Genomic DNA, 22,474 nt, shown 5'->3' with positions numbered 1-22,474 from the left:
TGCTATGAGTAAAAGGTAAATGGCTCTTTTAGTCCCTAAAGGAGTGCAGGCTTAGCAGGAGTGACCCACAGTAAAGAGGTCAAAGGCAGGGAAAGATGGGAAGGTTGGGCAATAGCATCCCAGTGCAGCCACGACCTTGTGCCCAGCTCTGGGCTGTCCCCAAGGAAATTACTTTCCCCTTTCTGCTTCATACATGATATTTTTAAGATCTATCCAGAAACTGAGGGGTAGAAAATGCCATGTACCATAGAAACCCCAGAAAGACTTCTCACATAGAAAAATTATGGCATTTCCAGCTTGACTTCCTCAGAGGGTGGAAGGTGGGACTTTACAGCTATTTGTGTGTGTGTGTGTGTGTGTGACTACATATGCTCACGTGCACCCACGCATGCCAGTGTGAGAAAGAGACTAAATAACGTGAATGTGTGTGAAAGGGATTGAATTAGCCCCATCTGCTCCAAAAAGATTGTTTTTTCCTTGGATTTCTATTACCATCGTATCACTGCCACACTGGAGTGATTCTAAAAGGCTACAGCTCTGGCAGCCAGCACCATTACAGCTGCTCAGATTATTAACAGCATAAATAAACTCTCAGAGACACTACTAAGAAAATATTAACTTCAATTATCACTGTCTGATAAAATAACGAACAGCAAAGTGTTACTCTGCTGCCTCAGTCGCCAGTGCATATTTATGTGTGCTGTGAGCAATGAAAGCCAGTTTATGTGCATACTGAAGCACTCTGGAATTGGTTCTTGCTACTTTATTTTGTTTTACTTGTATTTTTCTAAAGATCAAGCAGCACAGGCTGAAGCTCCGTATTGGCAGAATTCAGTGTACCCTGCCTCCTCTCCTGCTGTATATAATCCCATTAATTCCAAGTGAACAGAGAGCCATGCCTGTAGCCATGCACACGTCTGCTGGAGGAAGGAGATGGGCAGCGTGCAAGCTACCAGCAGCAACTCTACAACCTCTGGATGGATTTTTACTCTGGGGCCTTGCTGCATTTTTCCCTAGATGAGGAGCAAGGGTCCGCACAATGTAAATGCCATGTTTGCTGCATGGATCCTCCTTGCCTTCATCTTTTCCACTGGTCTGCACCACTCCAGCTTTGTGATCTTGTTTTTCCTCCCATTCCTCAGTGATACTAGAGTCCTGTTCTTTCTTGAGTACACTGGGGAGATTTGGCTTGGTTTCTAATTAATAGAAATTATTAATTCCCTGGAAGTACTGGGGAAAAAATTTCTTAATTGCATAGAGAGCATGGCATAGGAGCGGGGGTCTCTCACTCCATGTCCCCAGGCTGGGCTCCAGCCCCAGCAACACCCTCCTCAGCAGTCATCCCATCTTCTTCACTGTTTGTTGTTGGTTGGAGCTCACCACAAAGAGGAGAAAGAAGCTGCTTGGTCCTGAAACCACTCACTGCAGGGCAGACATGGTGCTGAAGCTCCAGCCCGGGCAGAGGGGTCTCATGGCCCCGAGGCAGGAGAGGCTGCCCTCCCCCAGTGGGACCCTGTGGTCAGTGCCCACCCTGCCCTCTGACACCTTCCATGTTTTCCCAGGAAAGAAGGGTAATGGTGGCAGGGTGACACAGGAAGAACAGGCACGTTGCCGACCTGAGCACTGGGATCTTTCTGCCTGAGCAGGGAGGCTAGTCCAGGGGGACAGAATCTGTCAGACTCCTGGGGAAAGGGCCACATCCCTGCCAGGTATGAAGGAAAACGAGAAAGATGCTGAAGAGGACAGCTGCAACTAAATACAGCTAGAAAGGAAGGCAACACCGCAATGCTAAGTGAGAGAAAAGATAAGGGGACATTTTCTAAAAGAGCTTGCCTCAATCTAAGCCAAAAAAATCATGCACTGCACCTTTAGTGTTTTCATCCCTTTTATCCTTTTATTTATGTATTTTTTTATCATTTCTGCAGCACCTCACGCTCCCTCCCTGGTCTCTTTTTTTCCTCGGCAAGCCTTTTGTTTTACTAACCCCCACTCCAGTGCTTGGTGCCAGCTTCCAGCAGCCACGGCAGGACCACCTTTCTATTTGTGCACCCCGGGGCTCCCTGCCTGCACTGGTATGACAGCGAGAGATGAAGAAAAGTGGGGTGCAGAGGTAGGAGGAAACATCATCTTTGAGCATCCCTCTCTGCCAGCTGTGAAGGAAGGACAGCAAGGAGGAGGTGACCTTCTCCCTCCAGAGAAATCACTGTCAGAACGAACCTCTGCTCCTGGGAGGGAAAGAGTCGAGCCACAACCCTCCTCACTATTTCCCCTCCAGCATCCTCCCTCTCTTCATTCACAGCAATTGGCCTCTTCTGGCCACTCAAGCAGGTTCTCTGTGGCTTGCCCTGAATAAGCGACCTACATTAATTTTTCCTCTGTAATTAAGTTGTCTTCTGTGAAACAATTTATAAGAACTTTGGGAAAGAAAACAATGTGTTGTTCCATATATGTTTTCAAACAAAAAATTGTTCTCTTCAAATGAACTTTGTCCCCTAAAAAGCCTCTGTGGAAGGTAAAACTCAGAGAATGGTAAAGGATTCGTTGAAGAAGAACTGAAGTTCATTTTAAATCAGTGTACCATGTACAAATGCTGTCTTACAAATAGGATTATTTAATTTAAACCTTAGATCTGTCAAGTTCCATTACTTCAAATGGAGCCTGTCATTTCTTGACTTCATTATAAATCAGGATTATATTACAATTTATGTTAGGTAAAGTCTCTGCTTCCACAGGAGATGGTGAATAAAAAAATTACACAGCAGTCAGTAAATAGAGCAAAGTCACCGCACTGTTCTTGAAAGGCAAAAAGTCATCTTGCTAAATGAGGGTCCGAGCTGTCCTGTACCAAGACTGTTCCTAATAAATAAAAGACCTCTGGGAAAAGTGCTGAGCATACGCTGGATCTATTTTCAGCTTGCATCAGCAGCTGCTGCCCCTGGGATCGCATCTTTGCTCATACCCTACACCATATGTAATCACTCCAGTGCTGCAACCAGTAAGATAATGAAAGAGCATGGCATAAATCTATACTTGAGTGGAATGCTAAATGAGAAAAATAATACAAAAAAGGGGGAAATAAACCACATTTTCAAGTCATTAGGAAGAAAGACTTTGACATATGAAGTGTTGCAACCATTAATAGCACTTATCATATAGAGTGGAGACAAAGAGACAAATTAATCAAACTGACAGAACTGGGACATTTTATGCTAATGCAGGCTCCTGGGTTTTCGTTTGTATTCCTCTGTGTCTGGAAAACTGATACCATTACAGGGCAGGAAATTGCATGAATAACATGCAACAGATCATAAAAATTCGCACACCAAGTGCAGAAACACTGCCAAAAGCACTGTAAAAACAAGGCTAGAGACCTCAACAGAGGAACTCCCAACAGCTAATGAATGCAAATAAGTACAGGAATATTTCCCATCCATGCATAACAATGAGACATAGGCTGTGACTCCAGAGTCTCCAATAGTGTAGGTAAAATAAAGCCTGGAGAGCAAACATGCAGATAGCTGAGGGGAAACTGCTGGCCAAGCCAGGGTCTGAATGTGTTTGCAGTATTGCAGCCAGCAGCTTAAAGCCACTGGGGGACTGGCACAGCCAAGTGTCGCCTCCGTCTGAAAGCACTGCTATGTTAGATTTAATTCAGTTTTTCAGGTACAAGAGACAGGGAAGGAGGATGTAAGAGGAAACAGAACAGTCACAAAACAGCACACAATCACACAAGCCAAAAATCCCCCTGCCCCTGTGCAATTGCACTGCACACTGTAAAACTCCCAGAGATAGAGACATTTGAAACATTAGTTTGGGAAATACAACATGTGCTTGCTGTCCAAAGTCACAGCCATGTTGTAAGAGGCAGGAAATGGTAAGAACTACAGGAATGCTGGGCAGGGCATAGTGTAATGCAAGATCTTGCCAAGGCTCCTTCATTTACTGTAGAGGCTTCTCAAGGACCTTTAAAAACCCCTGGCAAAACAGAGCACTGCTGAAGTACAAAGAACTCATCAACCACATAAACTCCAAAGGACAAATGCTTTCACTTGACAGCAGGCATGGCATTTCTCGTTGTTTCCTAAAAAAGTGATGTTTCTCCCCCTTGTATAGTAGCTACTGCACAAACCTAAAGCAAGGAAAAACTCTGTGGGGGTAAAAGGAGCAAAGCTGATACCTTTTGGAGCTGAGTCATTTCCAGCACTGCTCTCACCTTCCCCAGAATAGAATGATATGCAGCTGATAGGATTGAGCAACAGCATTTACATGCCAATATTATGTGCATAGAGAGGGTGTGGAAATGCCAGCCTGCCCAGGGGTTGCTGCTTTCCCAAATCCTTCCCACATTTGGTGCTGGAGAACCCCATATTCAGAGGTGGCAGGGTAGCAGCTGGTTCACCTCAGCAGGGACGGGCACAAGGAGCACACAATACAGAGCCCAGCTCTCCATCAGCCTCCAGCAGATCAGTGTGGTGCTTTTACAGGGTTTATCCCCAAAACTCCCTCTGTTCCTTTGGTCACTACTGGAGTCCCAACAGGGTACTCAGCATTGCACCAAAAAAGGGGTATGCACACACCAAAGCCAGCTAGTCCAAAAGCTTTCTGAGGACAATGACAGAGTAACCTTTGTTCTAATGGGAGAAATCAGAAACAGGCATTCATCTTGTAAATACACACCCATCTGACAGATGGACAAGAGCTGCAGTCTGCAAATGGAATTACTTTCCCCCTTAAATGTAAAAAAAAGATAGCACAGACAACTAATTACCAAAAGGCCTCATGAAAACCTTGGCTTTAAGAAAACAGCATTGTTGGAAGGAAAAAAAATGGTCAAATATTTACAACCATTTCAATTTCTTCTGATTTTTATAACAGCAAAGACACCTTTGGAGTCTCTTGAGAACACATATGACATCTGACCTTTTCTTTTCCTTTATCCAAAATCAGAGTAGTTTGGGAAAAGAAAAGCCTAGATATGAGTAAAATATCCATTCCTGAAAGAAAATATTTAGTGATTCAACCAAAAGGTTGAAAGCACAAGTGACAAGAAATGACCATAAATTCTCACAGTGTTTTAGTTAAGCAATTCCTCTGCAGAAAAGCAGTTACAAAACCAAACTGTAATTTGGTCAAATAATTCAGAGTAGAACCATATATAAGAACTTAGATGCGAGTGCAAGAGCAGATGATGCAAACAGTCTGGTTCTGCAAGGCTGGGATTGACTTGAAACCCCCTGAAGAGCAGTTTGTGTGTGCAGTGCCTGTCTGCCCTACAGAGCTGCTTGCAGAGATCCAGCAGAGATGCAGCACGGATCCTGCTAGGATCACCATGGCTGTGTGCCACCAGCTGAAGACAAAGGCCAGAAACCTAATCAAATGCTTATCTTTAACAATAGTTACTTGCCTACACCCTCTCAGCTGCATTTTCCAATTGGAGAGTTCATGCATAATAGTGAAATAAAATCTGTAAGGGAAGGATTAGGCTCGTCTTTGAAAAGGAAGCAAAACCAAACCAAACCTGAGGCAACCCTTACTGGGTGTTCTTCTCGATCCTGCAAGATACACTGAAGACAGGGAAAAAAGTAAAGGAAGTTAGTGGTTTAAAGGCTTCTGCCACTACTGAAAGCAATTCTTTCTGCTTTTTGAATGCAGTGATGACTTTGTAAATGTAAACAAATTTCTTTGTAGAATGCCCCAGTACTTATACATCTCAGGGACATCTCTTCATTCTTCAATTCCTTGGACAATGGTATAGATATTATGTTACTTCAATGTCTACTGCTTATATAAACTGTGCCTTGCATTTGACCACTCAATTCCAACACTTAAAACATACCCATTAAAATGTGGTTTGATGTGTTCAGTCTCCTAAAAACTAGCCAATGCAAGGAATAGACAGAAACTTCTTGATTTGGCTTTAAGTCCAAACAAAAGTGCCATATGCAGAAAGCCATCCATGCAAGTACAACAAGAAAATCTGCAGTCAGACAAAAATACGGTTAAAAAATAGTTGAATTCAACAGGCGGATTGAATGGCTGCAGACCTATCTGCCTCAAGTCCAGTTTCCCCTTCCAGAAACAGAAATGAGCACTAGTCCTCTATGGAGATCAGAAGGGAAGTTGCCAGGTTTTGTCTCTCCACAGCTTTTTCCTGTCTTGAAAGGTTACTGGCTCCAACATTGTCCTTTGAAGGAAACAGGAAACAGCTCAAACTTACTCTGTTTTTACTTGACTAGGAATCCTCTGACAGGCAAATTTTCTCTGAAGGCTGCCTGTATATCTGGGGAGAGAGGTGGCTAGGCATGTTGCACTACTGCTGTGTGGTCAGAGACGGAAAGATATTTTGCTTTCAGAGTTGTTTAAGACTTGTTTCTTATTAGCTGCAGGTCCTTGAAACAGATAACCACAGGTCTGAATTTCAAAGGTAAGTGAAAACCCAAGACATTTCTCAGAAGCAAAAGTTTTCTTTACATAGTCAGAAATGTAGTCTCAGCTTCCTAGATGACAGTCTCAAAAATCCAGGGCCACTTGATCAAAAGTATTTTTTCCAGAAACTAAGAACTGTACTGGTAAAGTTTGAATGGACAATCCTTTTTTCTTTTGATCTACTTTCTAAACCTTGAAACATTAACACAGGCTGCACTCCCACCCATTCTGGGAATATAAAGTAAGAGGTATATGCAGAGATGAAGGAATTTGGTCCTACCACAGCTTGAAGCAAGCAAATTTCAAGCAGTGTTACCATGTGTTTGAAGTACAATATACTGGATGCCCACACATCTTTGAACTATGAGCCCTGTTCAGGTCCCTTTCTGGGCCAATACATTTATTTAGATGGCGTCCCTTCTCTTTTGCTACCCACATAAACCGACCTCAGCCCTGTCTTTGGGAAGTACATCTGACACTGCAGGAGCAGAAGGAAGCACTGAGAACACAACAGCACCCATGAATCCATCCTGGCTCACACCTGCCAAATCTCTCTGCTATCCTTACAGTAAGTCTGTACACTTCCATTTCTCTGAAGTGTTGCTCTGAAATGATGAGCAGCTGCTGCAGGGAATGATGCGGACCAGGTGCAATATATACTCAACTAAATATGGTTCCTTCAACACTAAAAGAAAGATGGCCTGTTTTTGATGTCCTGAAAACCTACAGCTCCCATTTGCCAAGAATGATTAGCTCTCTTTGGAAGAGATTAAGTCTTGCTAGGAACCTTGCCTGTTGTTTGGGATGTATGGGGTGGTCTGTAACTGCTGTCACTTAAGCAAAATCTCCTAAATAAGCATCTTTAAAGTGCTCCAGTCTCCTGGTGAGGAACAGGAAGCCTGTAACAATTCACAGGCTTGTTCCAATCTGCTCCATGCCTGCAAAACTACAGTAATTTCATGATTAAGTCACACCTGATTATAAGCCGCACGTCCAGGTGTCGGCAACTTTTCGTTCTTTGTCCACATATAAGCTGCACTGGATTATTAGCTGCATTTTCGTTCGCAGCGAGGATCTGCATGCACCTTTCACAAAATTGCCGATTAGTAACAGAATCGCGGGGTCGTGGGGTTTACTGGCTCAGCTCTGCTCGGGGCGGCTGCCAGGGAGTGGCCCCAGCCCCAGCCCCTCTCGTTGCTGCCGCCGGGAAGCGGGAGAGCGGTGTGCCCAGCCGCCGCTGCCGCTGCGCTTCTTGGGGACGGGCAGTGCCGCTGCGCTTGCCGGGATTGGGCAGCACCACCGAGCTTGCAGGGGGCGAGCAGCACTGCTGCTGCGCTGCTGCTGCCCCACTGCCCGGGGCCGGGCAGGCTGTGGCTCAGCTCGGGGCTGCTACGGCTCCCACTTTTGGGTTGGGAAATCTCCGAAATTTGTTCATAAATAAGCTGCTCCTGAGTGTAAGCCGCACTTCCAGGTTAGGAGCTAAATTTTAGTCAAAATGGTGTGGCTTATAATAGTGAAATTATTGTACTTTCCTCTTGGATGTGGTAGTTTCTGCAGCTGTTGTCAATGGCAGGATGCAGGATCTCAGGAGTGATACAAGAAGAAGGGGCAGAGGACACAGAGCAGACCCCATCTGTCCCTCAGGACCAGTCACCCAGGTAAGGTGAGCTGCTCCATCCTATCCTGATCACCCTGAGAAATGCTGCAGCTAGTCCAACAAGCTCCTCAGTGCCTTATACGAAGGGAAGAAAATGAGACTGAAACTGGCTAAGGACTGATAAGCTGGAAGCTCTGGGTCAGGTATGTGGGCTGGTCTGGGATCAGCAGCTGTGCCAGCTGTGGGTCAGTCTGTTCACCTCCATGTGAGGTAATGTGAACCAGAGCATTTAGAGAGAGGTAAACATCATTGAGTGGCTCACACAAAGTGATTTAATCATCACTGACCTGATGCACAGACCTGTGCTGTAATTCCCCATCTGATGCATCAACTCCAGCATGTGCAGAGAGGTGATGACAGTATTTTATTTGGTCACAAGAGACCTCAGAAATCTACTGCTGAAGGTTTTATATTACCATTATTTAACTTCAGAGCTGATGCCTCTCAATTCCAGATGTTTGGTGACACGTTGTTTATATTTTGGTTTTACTGGAAGTTTTAGTATTGCAGTTTTCTGCCATTCTCAGTTCAGCTATGGTTATTTTGACTGTGGACCCCCAGCAAAGAGCAGAGTACCATTTCAGCTGCAAGTCAACTTTCTCCACAATGTGGAGAATGTCCACAATGCTTCTAAATAAAAATAATAAAAATAAAATAAATTTCGACTACTTTTTTGTTAAGGGAAACAGATACTTACAGTTTAATGCACACTTTGAATCTATCAACTCTTAGAAGGTCAGATTAAACAAAGAAAGAAATAGAAAGGTTGATTAGCAAATCTGATCTTTCTTCTTTTAGGATGTTGAATTCCACTGAACTACACCAGTACTGAGAACCAAATTTCTTAAAGAGGTGTCCAAATTTTGTTGCTCTCAAAGGCCATGTGGTTTGCAGTTATGAAACAATGTGCAGTCATACATATATCATTTAAGAGTTTGTTGCTAAAAAGCCATGCCAAATTTTTCAGTTGATTTTAATCTGGCTTCAAAACAATTGCCAGTGGTTCTCTTGATATCTTTCCCCAGTAATTTACAACATGCTTCCTAGAGAGATGCCTGATACTCTCTTTTCATTTATGCCTTTAAAACAACCACACAAGCCTCCTTTCAAGCACTTTCAGAGAAATTAAAACTCACTTTTTTAAACAAACCAAGCATGGGCTAGATCTGTAGTTTGACCAGCTACAGCTGCTCCCATTTATTAATTTTATTAAAGTAAATGAAGTGCCCAAGGACAAAGCTTTTAGTAGTGTTAGACTATACTGGGACTCGGAGGTGTTTGCTGGCTGTCTCTTGTCAAAATGGCACAGATGAAAATTCATTACAGCGCAAAAATCCTGGAATAAACCAGCCATTTTGCTCTTCAGTTTGCATCAGATTTAACAGAATGTTTGCGTCTACTTCTTCCTCTAAAAAAACCCAACCCTGTAAAACTCACAAAAAGCATCTCATTCCCAAATCCTAGTACAATTCAATTGCCTTCTGCTCACCTAAAACTCATACTTCACTTCCAAACCTCACCCTACTTCCCGGGCTTAATGTTTGTTGACTGCTGCAATGCATCATTTGAATACATAGCATATTCCATCCCATAACATGCTCAATTTTCACTAGCAGCTGAGAAAAACAGTCAGTCTGACAATATTCACCAAGGAATTCTTGTCAGAAAGTGCTGTATGAAGATTGAACTCTTATTTTTTTGGGGGATCTTCAGAGCAAAACTTGGTACTGTAATCAGAAAGTACCTTACAGGTTGTGGCGTCTGACGCTGTGAAGCTGACAGGTGTATTCACTGGACCTTACCTGTCTGTTTAGTCACATGCCCAGCCTGTATTTCTGGACTCTAAAAGAGCAGATACCTGGTTTGAAGACTTTAAAGAAATTGAAAGGGATTTTTAGATATGAGATAAAGCAAAAGTAAGAGAATTGTAAGTGGAGGGGGAGGAGAGAGAGATCTTTCAGTCTGCAGGGCCAGAGTGCTCAGAGGTGAGGCAGAGTCATGGCTCAGCCATCTCATTTTCATTCATATATATTTGAACACAGCAAATTTAAAAAAAAACCCTAAAAAAACTCAAACACAACAAACAAAACCAACCCACCCCCTCTTACACATTCTTATTGCTTCTTCTCATGCCCTTAACATAGGACTTACTATTCAATATTATCTTTTACATTTTAGATCAAGAAAGTTTCCATAACGCAAACTGCCTTTTCACTAGCAAGTGCAATCACAGTCAATCAGTCTAATTGAACAGTAATGGGAAGCAGGAATCTAACAAAACAAAAAAAAAAGTCTAACAAAATTGAGTCCAGTTATTGAAATGGTGAATTTTGTTCTGTGCATTCATCTCCCTATCTCCTTCAACAGTACACTTTTATATGCCTACTTGAATAAATAAATAAATTGTACAGCTACTGCCAAAGGGAGGGAAAGGAGCTAGTGCAAGATTTTCTCTACTTAACATGCATGTATACATTACTTCTGTTTTGCTTTTTGAAGCCTAGCTCTCACCACAACAAAGATGTATTTTTCTTTTCTCCACCTGAAAAAATCAGAGAATGTTATGAATAGCAAGACAGCCCTCATCAGAAAATAATGGAAGTTACACTATACGGAATGAAAAGTATGTGGCTAGTTTCTTCATCACACTTGAGGCATGAAAAATCAAGCAGTGCTGGAAGCTTTTGCAGTGATACATGGATGGAATTTCATATCACATCTTGAAGATCTCATTTCTGTTTTATTGCTCACCTGCTAGAAACAAAGTACATCATTTGCACATTGTACTGTGCTACAAAAGCAACACACATAAAACAACATCCAGTTCTGTCTCATAGTTTCTCCTGAATTAGTGTCCTGTCATGTCACACTGCAAAGAGTATCCAAATGCTCAGTTTTACTCTCACTACAGAGCTGCAGCCTCCAGTCATCCCTCTGTGCAGCCAGTGTCGGCACTATGGGGCAGCACAAAAAATAACACATTCCCTGGGAGGAATTTAGAAAACCAAAGACCCAACCTGCTATCAATATCGACTGATTGAAGTGGCATTACTGAGGTAAGGTTGAAGCATAAGTAAGTTTGAAGTCTGACAGATATAACCCTTTGCCACTACAAAAAGCTCTGTAGATGAAGGGAATAACGGCTTTCAGGTTCTTGCCACCTCCTGAGCCAAAGCAGAAATAATTCTGGCCAGTGCTGCAATCTGTGAGGAACATCAATGGCCAATACAGCCATGTAAAGAGAAATCCATATTACTGCTCTCCATTCTCTGAGAGCTAACCTTAGCTACTCCTAATATATCTCCGGGGTGCCAATGAAAAAGGGTCTTTTGTTGTTCCCTACTGTGTTAAACATCCCTCCAGCTGGGAAATAAACTTCTTGCCCTCTTGCTCCTCTTTTCCACATTTATCACCTCTTTCACTCTATGCTCCTGTGCAGAGCACTCCCAGCTCAAGCCCCTACATGCTTCAAAGATATTATATTTATACATACAAAGAATACAAAGAAAGGAAAAAGACAAAGTAAGAGAACACTGTTTATTTCTAGAGAGATAAAAAGGAATAGTAAGTGCCTTTAGCCAGCAGGGTATATAAAAATTGACCTCCTGCATCCTGCCTTTGATTTTCTCCTCATGGCAATCATCTCTCGTTGGCTAATTCCCAGCATTTTTCCCTCAGGCTGGCAGGTTGGCATGGATGGTTAGCAGCTGCCAGTATTTCTCCTCCCTGTCAGCTATGAGCCATGCTAATGTTAGATGCCTGGCTCAGTCCCACCCAGAGTGCTGCTGCATGCCTTTGCCTTCCAACACACTCAGCTTTTGCCAGCCTTGAATCCCAAATCCGAGGTCCTGTCCTGCCTTTCTCCCTGCAAAGCTTAACCAAAACCGTGTGACGGAGTTAACCCATGCCAACCGAAGAAACAGATGACAAATTTCACAGGACTAGACCCTGTGGGGAAAAGGCAGGTTTCACAGCAGTGAAGGAGAGAGAACGTGGAGGAATTCAGCCTTTGGTGTGTGCTTACATCTACTTTGAACATCATTCTCTTAACAGCAAAGGAAAGAGTTGTGTGGATAAATTCCACAGCCTCATCCTAAAAGAGATGCTGTTTCCTTTTGCCCCTTGGAAGACTTGGACACCACAGACAGCTCAGTTTAATCCTTTTGGAAAAGAACATTCCCAGCACACAGTTCATTGCACTAAAAAAGGTCACCATTCTGAAACAGATTCAAGAAATTTGAGGGCCACAGGTAAAACTAACCAATCTATTGGAGAAGCAAGTTTCTAAAAGAACACAAAGGCTGGTATCAGACCAGTGCTAAAGAAAGCTTGGTCTGATGTTTCAGAAGACCTTTGTTTAGCTCCATGTGAGAGGAAGGCATTTGGTGCTCTCACAGATGGTGAAAGTAAATTAAAAAATGCAAGCAAGGTTGAGAATCTCTATTTCTAACCTGCAGGAATCTAATGCCACTGAGGAGTTCTACTTGTTGCTGTTTCTATTTCTGTCTTTTCACCATTTAACTGCACCCTCAGCTTTCCAAAAGACCGAGTGAATAAGGTGTTTGCACAGACGATGCTCCCCTGTCCAGTGCCCAGCTTTCAGCTTGCCCATGCAGACTTGCTGTGCACTTCCATTAGCAGAGTTAGGCAGGTAATAATAGCAAATAAAAAGCCCATTCGATGAAGCACTGGCTCCTTCTCAAGTAAAGTTGAGTACCACTACAGCATGAATGACTCAATCATCTACTCGAGAGCTATTACTCGCAGCGATGAAGCAATGTTAATTGGATAACGGCCTGCTGCCAGCTAATATTGGCATGACCGACAATACCCCTGGCTGACAGCCGTGTCTCTCTCCATCACACCTTTTTTTGTAATCTGGATGGGAAGTGGAAACCATTTAAAAAGCCTCATAAGTGCCATTTAACTTCTTATCATAAATTAAAAACTTAATTAAGTGCCTTGTTAGAGGAAGGAAGACCAGTTTTTGTGATTAAATAAAACAAAACAACAGTTAGGGGTATGGAGTGAATAACCAAGTTTACAGCTTCAAACTCAGTTCTTTGAAAGTACTAATTCTGGGTTGCATTTATAGCAGCACCTGCTAGAGGAAAACTGCATTAATTGCTGAAAAATACTCCTGGTAAAAGCGGGCAAGGTCCTAGTTGCTTGGCAAAATGCAAATAAAGAAAAAAGCATAGAAGTTAAGAGCTAATGGGGCCCTCTTTTATTAGGTGTAGGCAGCCGAAACACTCAATTTCTCTAACTTGTTCTGAGGGCTGATAGTTCACACACCACAGCCACATCTGAGCCCTTGCTATTATGCAGCTGTTCTGTGCAGCCTGTCTACACACTGAAATATGCTGCCTTAACAAAAGGTGTGGTACAAAATCAAGGCCAGCACAAAAGGGTTTATGGAAACTCTTCAATCAGTGCAGAATTAGCTCCATACTGACTTTGTTTAAGTTGATTAAGGAAAGGTTTGAACTGAGGCACGTTAAGACATGCTTGAACTAACCTGAAATATCTAACACAAGGTTTTGCAGTAGTTTAAAACCCTTTAAATCCAACTAGTCCCAATTCTGTGTGTGCACAATGTCTCCCTACTGAAATGACTGGTGTGCTGTAAAGACTGCTCTCACTTGTAACTGGATATAAACAAGAAATAATGTAAAAAACATCTGTTCCCGGTTTAGGTAGACAACAGTTAACAATGTCTGGATGCCAGATTAACAAAATGACCCCAACATTCTATGAAGTAAAAAAAAAAAGTCTGCAGTTTAGACTTCAGAGGCAGATTTACTGCTTTGAATAATCAGAAGTAAGTTATTTTCTTTGATGTTAAGCTTCCTCACACCAACATAACATGAATGTAAAAGCTTTATATATATATAGCTTTATCCAGCTCCAACATCAAACCTTTGAGAAATAATAGTAACAACCATGCCCTTTCTCCACAACATACTTCAGCAGTTTTCAAACTATGTTTGGATTTAAAATACAGTGTTTGTGTGGTTGACCTAAAAATAACTCCGTGAATTTATGAGCAATTGTCACCTTTGGAAAAGTTTTGAACTGTGAAGACTATATTTAAAAATTATTTTCAGCATCTGTTTTTCTATAATATTATACAGCAACCTAAACTGTCTCTAAGTATGAAAAAAGTAGCTGCTCAGGGTATTAATTTTCAACTTTGTTTGAAAATTTTCCACTGGAGGAATAACCCCCTACATGACAGAATAAGTCAGTTTTCACAGGTACCTTAAGAAATAACTCACTGCTGCCAGAGGTCTGCAGACCACAGACTGAAAACAGCAGCCTTGGGAAGTGTCCTTAGCTTGTGAACCAAAGATGACCCTGGTAACTTCTTTAAATGCAATATAACTAAGATGGTGTTTCCTGTGCTTTATCAGCTTTTAAAAACCAGGAGTGTTTCAGTTCCTCTTGCAGGGAGCTCTGACGCTGTTGGAGGCACTTCCCGTATCTCTGCATGGGCACCTACCAAAGCACCCAGCACTGTGAAGTGAGCAATGCCAGCAGCAGAGATGTGCACCTCAACCCAGGAGTAACTGAGACATAGTGAGGTGCATCAGGCAGCTCTCCTTATCCCAAGTGACTACCTTTTGTGAAGAAATTATTTAGGTGACCACCTCACACACATCTATTCCAGTAAAGTAGCTACCAAGAAAATCAGGAGTCAATGCGTTTAGTAGCAATTAATTTGCGTGCAGAAAATACCTGTACAAGTAAACATTGGTAAATAGAAGCATGTAGCAAAGTAGCAGTGGTGGTCTTAGTAAGGCATGAAAATTTCAGGGTTCTTGGAAAAATCTTAAGAACTAGATCGACTACTTCTGCAACTCCATGAACTTCACTGGAGCTGTAACAGCAGTCAGTGCAACTCTAAGTCACAAAATGTCTTTGATCTTTCATTGAGATACATTCTAAAATGTAACACTCCAATACTTCATTTATTCAAAGGGGATTCACTTAAATAGAAACAATTTATGGTTGAACTGGAGGATTTCTTTCTTAGATAGCATCTCATATAAAACACATAGAAAGATTTTTTTTGTATTTTACATCTTTAGTGTCATATTAACATAGGACTGGGTGGCCAAGTGCAGGTGCATCATGACCCTTCCACTGGCCAGCAGGTCAGCACCTCACTGCTGCTGGAATTAGAAATCTTCTAATTTCCAATCTAATTTTACTGAAAGCCAGTTGAAGCCAAACAATGCTTGAGCAAACAGTGTGTTTAGCATTAAAGAGAAATTCCTCCTCATAGGTGTATCAGCTCCTCTGCCTAACCCGAGCTGCAGCACATCTCAGTTGTCTCGCCTGCAGTATGAACCTGCCATGGTCCTTTTTTCTCCTCCTTTAGGCCAGGCTCATTCTTCTGAACATCTCAGTCACTCTTCTACATGCTTATTTGAATTTCAATTACTTTTCATTATGTAACAGGACCTGAATTACACACAGAGGTTTCACTACACTTTGTAGAAGAGTGTACCCTTGGGCATTTTTTGTCACCTCTCTGCTCCTACCCTTGCTTTGTGGTGAGAATGCCATGCGACACTGGCTGAGAATTGATTCTTGCACTGGAAATTATTAGTGGACACTGCAGAATCAAAGTGTGCATCCTAGTGCGTCCTCTGCAATATCTCTAAACTCCTATGCAAAATGTCTGGGTTGAAGTGTCTTCATGAGTAATACTCAGTGTCAGGACTCATGAAGTCACAGCCAGTGACCTACTTCTAATGCACTCCAGCTTGTGCTGTGACAACATTACAACGCTGCTGAAGTCTCTGGAGAACTAAACCAGAGGGGGAAAAATGATGTGTGACACTTTGGGACTGTCATCATATAAAAACACACCATGCCTCTTCAAGGGCACTAAGCAAATCATGGTGAAAAACATTCTGTACGCCAGAGCACCTTCCCACTGAGCAGCTGCTGTGCTGTGCCCTGGGTACATTGCCACCCTTCTCATGCCACCCCTCCCAGCTGGAGAGAGCGGGCAGGCTGTGCCGAGGCAGCAGGTGATGGCAGCCCTGGCCATCAGGCACACACCTCCCCTCTGTGGGCAGCAAAGCCACCAGCACGCCCTACGGTAGCTGTGCTGTCACGGCTCTACGGCTGTGAGGAAATTACAGTGGGGGTGGAAGCCAGCCAGTGAGATTCTGTGATAAAATAAAGTAAACTTTCCAGTGAGGTATGTGTTTTCTACGTCCCTGGGCTTCCTGCTGTGGGAGCACGCTGCATGACAAAACCTTTGCTTTCTGACAGACTGCGTTCATGGTTTTTTGGTGGAAAACACAGCTAAATCCCAGACTCTTTATGAGGGGAGCTGTGAGGAAGCCAGTCAGAATGAAGTGCAGGAGAGGGGTAAGAAGTGGAATAAAGATATGAGCTGCCAGAGAGGGGTGGACAGCAATGAAACTCCCAATAACATGACAGCTCAAATGATTTTCCAACAATAACCTGCCATGTAGCTGTCACATCACTCCTTTTAAATTTCCTGTCTGGAAGAGCAGAGAAATATCAGGGTCCTAATACTGCCCTGAACGAGGCTATGCTAATGAAACGTTTGGGTACAATTCCTTCAGCAGCAGTGACAAAGGCAAGCTGAAGCATCTTAAAGCTTTGACTCTATCCTAAGGCTGGCCTGGAGTGAACATGCCCATCCTTCAGTGATTTGCAACCCACCCACACACAAAAAGCACACCCTGAGCCATGCTGGGGCAGCCACTGACACCTGTGCCACCCTCCCTGTGGCCACCCCAGCAGACCACAGAGGTTTTGCTCACCACAGGGAGGAAGGGGCACATTGCTATGGAGGGGGCATGGTGATATACTGTACCTCTTCCGGCAGGCTGACCACCAGGTCATTTTCCGTCTGCCCAACCAAGGCCTGCAGGAAGTACTCGCTGCAGGCAGCCAGCACAGCCCGGTGGGCGCGGAACTCCTTCCCCTCCACGATCAGCGTCACGTCACAGAGAATGTCCTGCTTCCGCTGGTCATTTAAGCAGAGGAGAATATTGGTACAGTGCACCGTTGACTCATACACATACATGGGGGAGTCAGTCTTCTCATCCACAGACATGCCGTTCACACCCTGCAGGGCACAAGGAGGAGAAAGCACAAACAAGGTGATGAGGAGCAGCATGGTCCCTGAGTGAATGCAGTATGGTGAGATTCAGCCCAATATCCTGATACCTCAAGACCCCAGCCAAGCAGCCCATTAATGCTTAAATCCAAGGAAGTTCCTAGCGAAAGATACCATGATTGATACCGGTTTGATGCTGCTAGATTTCACCCTGTCATGCCTGGATTACCTACTTGCCCCACCGACTTGCCCCCTCAAAACCAAAATAGTGTTCAGACAGACTGCAAAGTGCTTTTCTTCAACCACCTACTATGCATCTCCAATTTCCAATTTAGTAATGGCAATAACATGGGGACTTTGGAAATTTTAGAAGGTTTTAGAAAAAAAAAAGCTAGAGTGACTGTTGGGTTTTCTAATGGGCTTTGCTTTTGGTATTTTCAGATGAAAGGGAAAAACCCCTCAAACCCCCAAGTCTATTCTCTAGAGGACAGGCAGCACGACACAGTTACATTTAAGACCTTGGCTCAAGTAAAAGGCAAGGTGGAACTGTATCTGACCACTAACCACAGCAACTTAATTTCTCAATCAGAATTTTGAGCCTTAAGAGAGAGAGAAAGATATTTAGCAGCTTCAGAAGAAATCTGTTTCCATGTATGGCTAAAGCAACACACCTTCATCAGTGGTTTAATGCCATTTACAGAAGAGTAGATCTTCCTGAATTCCAGACCCACAGACCCTAAAAATTCCTTGAACTGAATGGATGTCCAGCCCCAGGCAGCACATGGGTGATGAGGCTACTCCTGCCTGCAGGTCTTTCCCTTCTGACAGCAGAGCAGAGGTTGGAATGATGTCACACGCATTACACACCCATTACTACTGTCTGAGTCAGGGAAATTCTCTGACCGATGTTCTGCAGTTTCTGCCACATGTAGAACTGGCAAAGCCTCTGAACATGGTGACTGTGGTGATGGTGGAGGGAAACAGCTCCCCCCAATACCCCACACTGCATGAACCCCTTTTGCACTTGAACACCTTGAAGTAATTAATTTACCCAAAATATCTTCCTCAGCATTAGATTGAATCCTCTTTGCATTATTTTCCCATTTCAACTTTTCTGAGTAGGAAGAGGTAAAAGTCTGTGCTGTGACTGAACAGACTATCCCACAGCAAACCCGCTTGTTTTCAGGCTTCCATGCGGAAAAAAAATATCTGTACGTATTACTCTATCTGCTGTTGAAGGGAAAGTTGTGCAAATGCAAAAACCTGCAGTATTTTTAAGGAATTATTTTTCCTTATTAAGAACAACAACTGCCTTCTGAGAGGTAAAATTCAGAGGCATCAAGGGCTAAGGGTAAGATGTTGGTATTTTGGTACAGTGCTGCTGCACTGTAAATATCTGACTACTGCATCAAGTAAAAGCAAAATTCCTCCTCTGCTACTTTTTAATGTGGATTGTTGCAGCATTCTCTGTTGCTATTGCAATATCCAGGCACATCACTAGACACAACGTGAGTTCAATCTATTTCTCTTGCTGTGAGTTCAGACTAGGTTACCATTTTCCTACAGTGCCATTTGAAAGACACAAATCATCTAGACAAGAATGGACTTAAGAGGACACACTTGTTACTTATATTGACTAAACTTCTCAATGTTAACTTCATCTTCCACCTCTATATGAGTATTTTTAAGCCAGTGGCTATGATGACTCTGTACAAAATAGGTATTTTTGCCAACAGCGCAGAACAGTAATGTTACTGGAAGTCTTAATGGAATGCTTACAGATTCTCTTTTGCTGGTATTTTCAATCTTTATGCTGACTCATGCTACACTTCTGAGCACTCTGCTGAAATGCTTACATGAACAGAAAATCCTCCACAACCAACCACCACAGATTAGCCCTTCAACAACTTAACATCTAGAGAGAAGATACATAGCTGCTAATCGATCTGCATACAGGCAGGGGAGGGAGACACTTCAGGAGGTGACTTATACAGCTGGATTTCTTAACCAGAAGAAAAAAAAAAATTCTCTTCACAAATTGAGACTAATGAGAAGAATTGACAGCAATCATGTTATTAGCACTCTACCAAGGTAAAAGAGAAAATGACACTTAGCTCATCTCACTCACAGCTTTCTGTACAACTACGCTCTTATGCTAACGATAGCACTATAATGATGTTCTAAGTGGTCACTCTTGCGTGCTATGAAATGAAAGAGTTTACAAGAACAATCTAGTGGGAAAACCTGAGAGTTGCAAATGACGATACAAAGGGGAAAGCAGTAGGCTTTTTTTTCCCTTTATTTTCCAGGCATGTCTTATGCCTGTAATAGCTCAGATGACGAAAAAAAGGACAAGAAACCCGAAACCTGGCAGATAATGAACAGAACATCAATTATATTTTCAGTGCCTTAGAAAAAACCCACCAAACCCCAGATAGCCTGAAATTGCAATCCTCTCTTACAGTAATAGTGCAATTTGTGTGAATCAAACCCTGAATTACTTGGTTACTAATTAGTAATTTCTCACTTTTTAACTACAGCTCTCATCAAGTGTATTTTTTTAAAAAAATTGCTGCATGTGCTGTGAAGTGCTGAAAATATCATGGTGTATTTCCCCACTGGTGAGCAAGCCTGCCTTGTCTACTAGGAAACCCGACCAGTGCAGTCCTGAGGAGCTGGGGCTGTAAACTGCGCCATGCGCTCCAGCGGATCCCTGCCTGTGCTCCCGGGAAGGACCGCCACCCAGCCGCTTGTACCATCATACTTTCCCAAGGCTAATGTTGTGACTCCAGGGGCTTCCTGAAGGTGGATCCATGCCATTCGCCTTCCCACAGCCACTGAGAATCCACGTGCCTGGCAGCTGCAATCTCAGCCTTCCACAGACTTCCCCTTGACCGTGCCCCTGACCGCTCTAGGAAGCACCCTGAGCCCTGCATTGTGCACAGGGAAACTGGGGCTGGGCTACAGCTCAGGACCACCTATTTATCAGCTTTTAATGTTTCAACACGAGTGATTTACAGCCTTTCCTTTTCCACGATCTGCCATCGACCACATGACCTCCAGACATGAGGTGTTTCCTCTCCAAGAGGGCTTTATCCTGCAGGAAAGGTGCAAGATGGTGAAACCTTTCACTGGGAAGTATATAGTTCATTTTCACAGGGAAAGGGTTTGGAGGGCAAAGAGAAAAGGTCACTGTAGGACTTTGGCATGTAGTAGCACAAAAATTAACAGAATTCTTTTTTCCCCCTTCTCCTTGGAATAAAAAGACCCAGGGATCTGGTATTATCTCTGAACTCTGAGGCAAGCTGGGCTGCAAGCCTTTTACACAGTGTTAATTCAAACTGCATAATTTTTTGCTGAATTCAGTATTATGCTGAGTTTGCAGTACCTTATTCATGGAAATCATTGCTACACACTTGGTATTTCTTCAAACCGAAAAGAGAATGTCTTAGCAAGCCTTTCTCTGGCTCAAAAGAACATGCTGTGCATTTGTTTGCATATAGGTCACCATGCTGCCAGAAAAAGCCTCTATGAAACAAAAGTTTCCAGAAACTGGCACGAACTATTGTGGGCAAGGAAAGCACCATTGAAACCGAGCCAAAAAAGCTGCGGTAAAGGCCAGCAACTGCAGTGAAGTGAACTGAAAGGTTGCTTAAATGTTCCACAGCGATGGGTGGAAGATCCCACCAAACCCTTCTGCATAGGCAGCATGGAGGAAGTATACAAAACCTTAGGAGACCAAAAATGTTGCTCAAGGAACATCCAGATCACTCTGGTTTGCAGCACATTGTCTGTACTGGCTGGTGCTCATCCAAAACTCTCCAGGAATGCGTAAACAATGTTGACTGACCTGCTACCAAAAATACATTACCTGTCACAAAAAAACAGTTCCTGCCTCAAAAGACTGGAGCACAGGCAATTGGGTGTCTGTTTTTAAAGGGAAACTTGAGGGGAGAGAAAATCTTACCAAGACACACCAGAAAGTCCTGCATCAGAACTGGGTTAATTATGTGAAAAGGTAAATCTCTATCATGGCAGAGCTACAGAGCACTTAACCAGGCAAATTATCATTGTGACAAAGCAGCATGGCTTCTGCAAGGGGGAAGTCATGTCTCCGATGGGCTCTATTCGAATTCTTGAAGTGTCAAATTAGTAGTGAGGAACACTGGCACATGTAATTAGTGCTGACTTTCAGAAATTCTTTGACAAAATCTTTAGAAATGGCTGTTAGAGAAACTCAGTTGTCATAAGCTAAGAAGTCGCATCAGACTGGAAATCACTTAGGATAAACTGTATTCAACAGAGGAGGAATGCAGTGACAATTTTCAGCAGGTTAGCAGTGAAATTTCTCCAGAAACTGGTTTACATCTAGCTGTGGTCATGCTGTTCAACATGTCTGAGCTTCTCTGATCTCTGGAGCTACAGCAAGGTTGGGCACACTTAATTCTTGGATGGCAGACTGCCTGGGATGTACATACAGGGTCCTCACAGCAGCCTGACACTCCTCCTGCAAGGTCAATGACACGATCGTGGGAAGTGCCAGACACTGGGAACAATTTGAAACAACAGAGGTTTAGACTGAATATAAAGAAAAAACTAAGGAACAGGTTGCCTGGAGAGGCTGTGATACCTTACCATAGAAATGAACCAAAATAGTACCCCATCCTCATAGCAGGATGGTGGTTTTGTTTTTCCTTGAGAGATTTCAGTCACTGCAATAAACCATACATACAGTTGACCACTGCTGCATGTTACTGGGCAAAGAATTCACTATATGTGTAAAAGGATTAGTTACTCCTAATAAAAATATTCAGAGCCACACATTACTGAGAGTACAAGTTTACATGGGATGAGTATTTACATGCTCAGTATGTAGATTCCACTGATCAGTATTCCACAGACAATATTCCACTGTCCAAAGCCAAATGTGCTTGCATTATCCATCCTTCCTGACCTATTAACCACAACACAAAAAAGAAACAAATTATTTGATGGATGTCAACACAGATGACACCCCAAATCTACTGCTTCCTACACCTCCTGACCCTCTGAGTCTCCAGCTGTGGGAGAAAGCAATGGGTGTGTTGCCTGGTGCTCTCCTTTTACAAACTGAAGTTGTGTGGGACCAAGCTGTTGAAGGCAAGCAGCAGAAAACATCTGTCTAAAGATTACTTTTGGTGGGTGTCACTGACACCAGGGACTCCTGCTCCCAAGGGCTCCAGCAGAGCAGCTGGTTTAGGACATGAGAAGCCATAGTCTGCTAAATTCAACTCATAAAAGGT

The 22,474-nt window shown here is 43.1% G+C and overlaps 1 protein-coding gene across 6 annotated transcripts in view; it reads right to left on the bottom strand.

Annotated features, from left to right (window-relative positions):
• Window positions 1–22,474, bottom strand: part of BACH2 (BTB domain and CNC homolog 2) — a 182,052-nt gene that overhangs the window by 26,979 nt on the left and 132,599 nt on the right. For all 6 annotated transcript variants that reach the window (XM_033055268.1, XM_033055273.1, XM_033055269.1 and 3 more), the window contains one exon: window positions 16,947–17,201. In XM_033055268.1, the coding sequence (XP_032911159.1) occupies window positions 16,947–17,189 (243 nt within the window). In that variant the 5' untranslated portion in view covers window positions 17,190–17,201. The remainder of the gene's footprint in view (window positions 1–16,946; window positions 17,202–22,474) is intronic.

This window comes from Catharus ustulatus, chromosome 3 (assembly GCF_009819885.2).
Source record: "Catharus ustulatus isolate bCatUst1 chromosome 3, bCatUst1.pri.v2, whole genome shotgun sequence".
Lineage (NCBI taxonomy): Eukaryota > Metazoa > Chordata > Aves > Passeriformes > Turdidae > Catharus > Catharus ustulatus.
The sequence above is the reverse complement of the archived record's forward strand: the minus strand, read 5'-3'. Positions and strand labels throughout refer to the sequence as shown.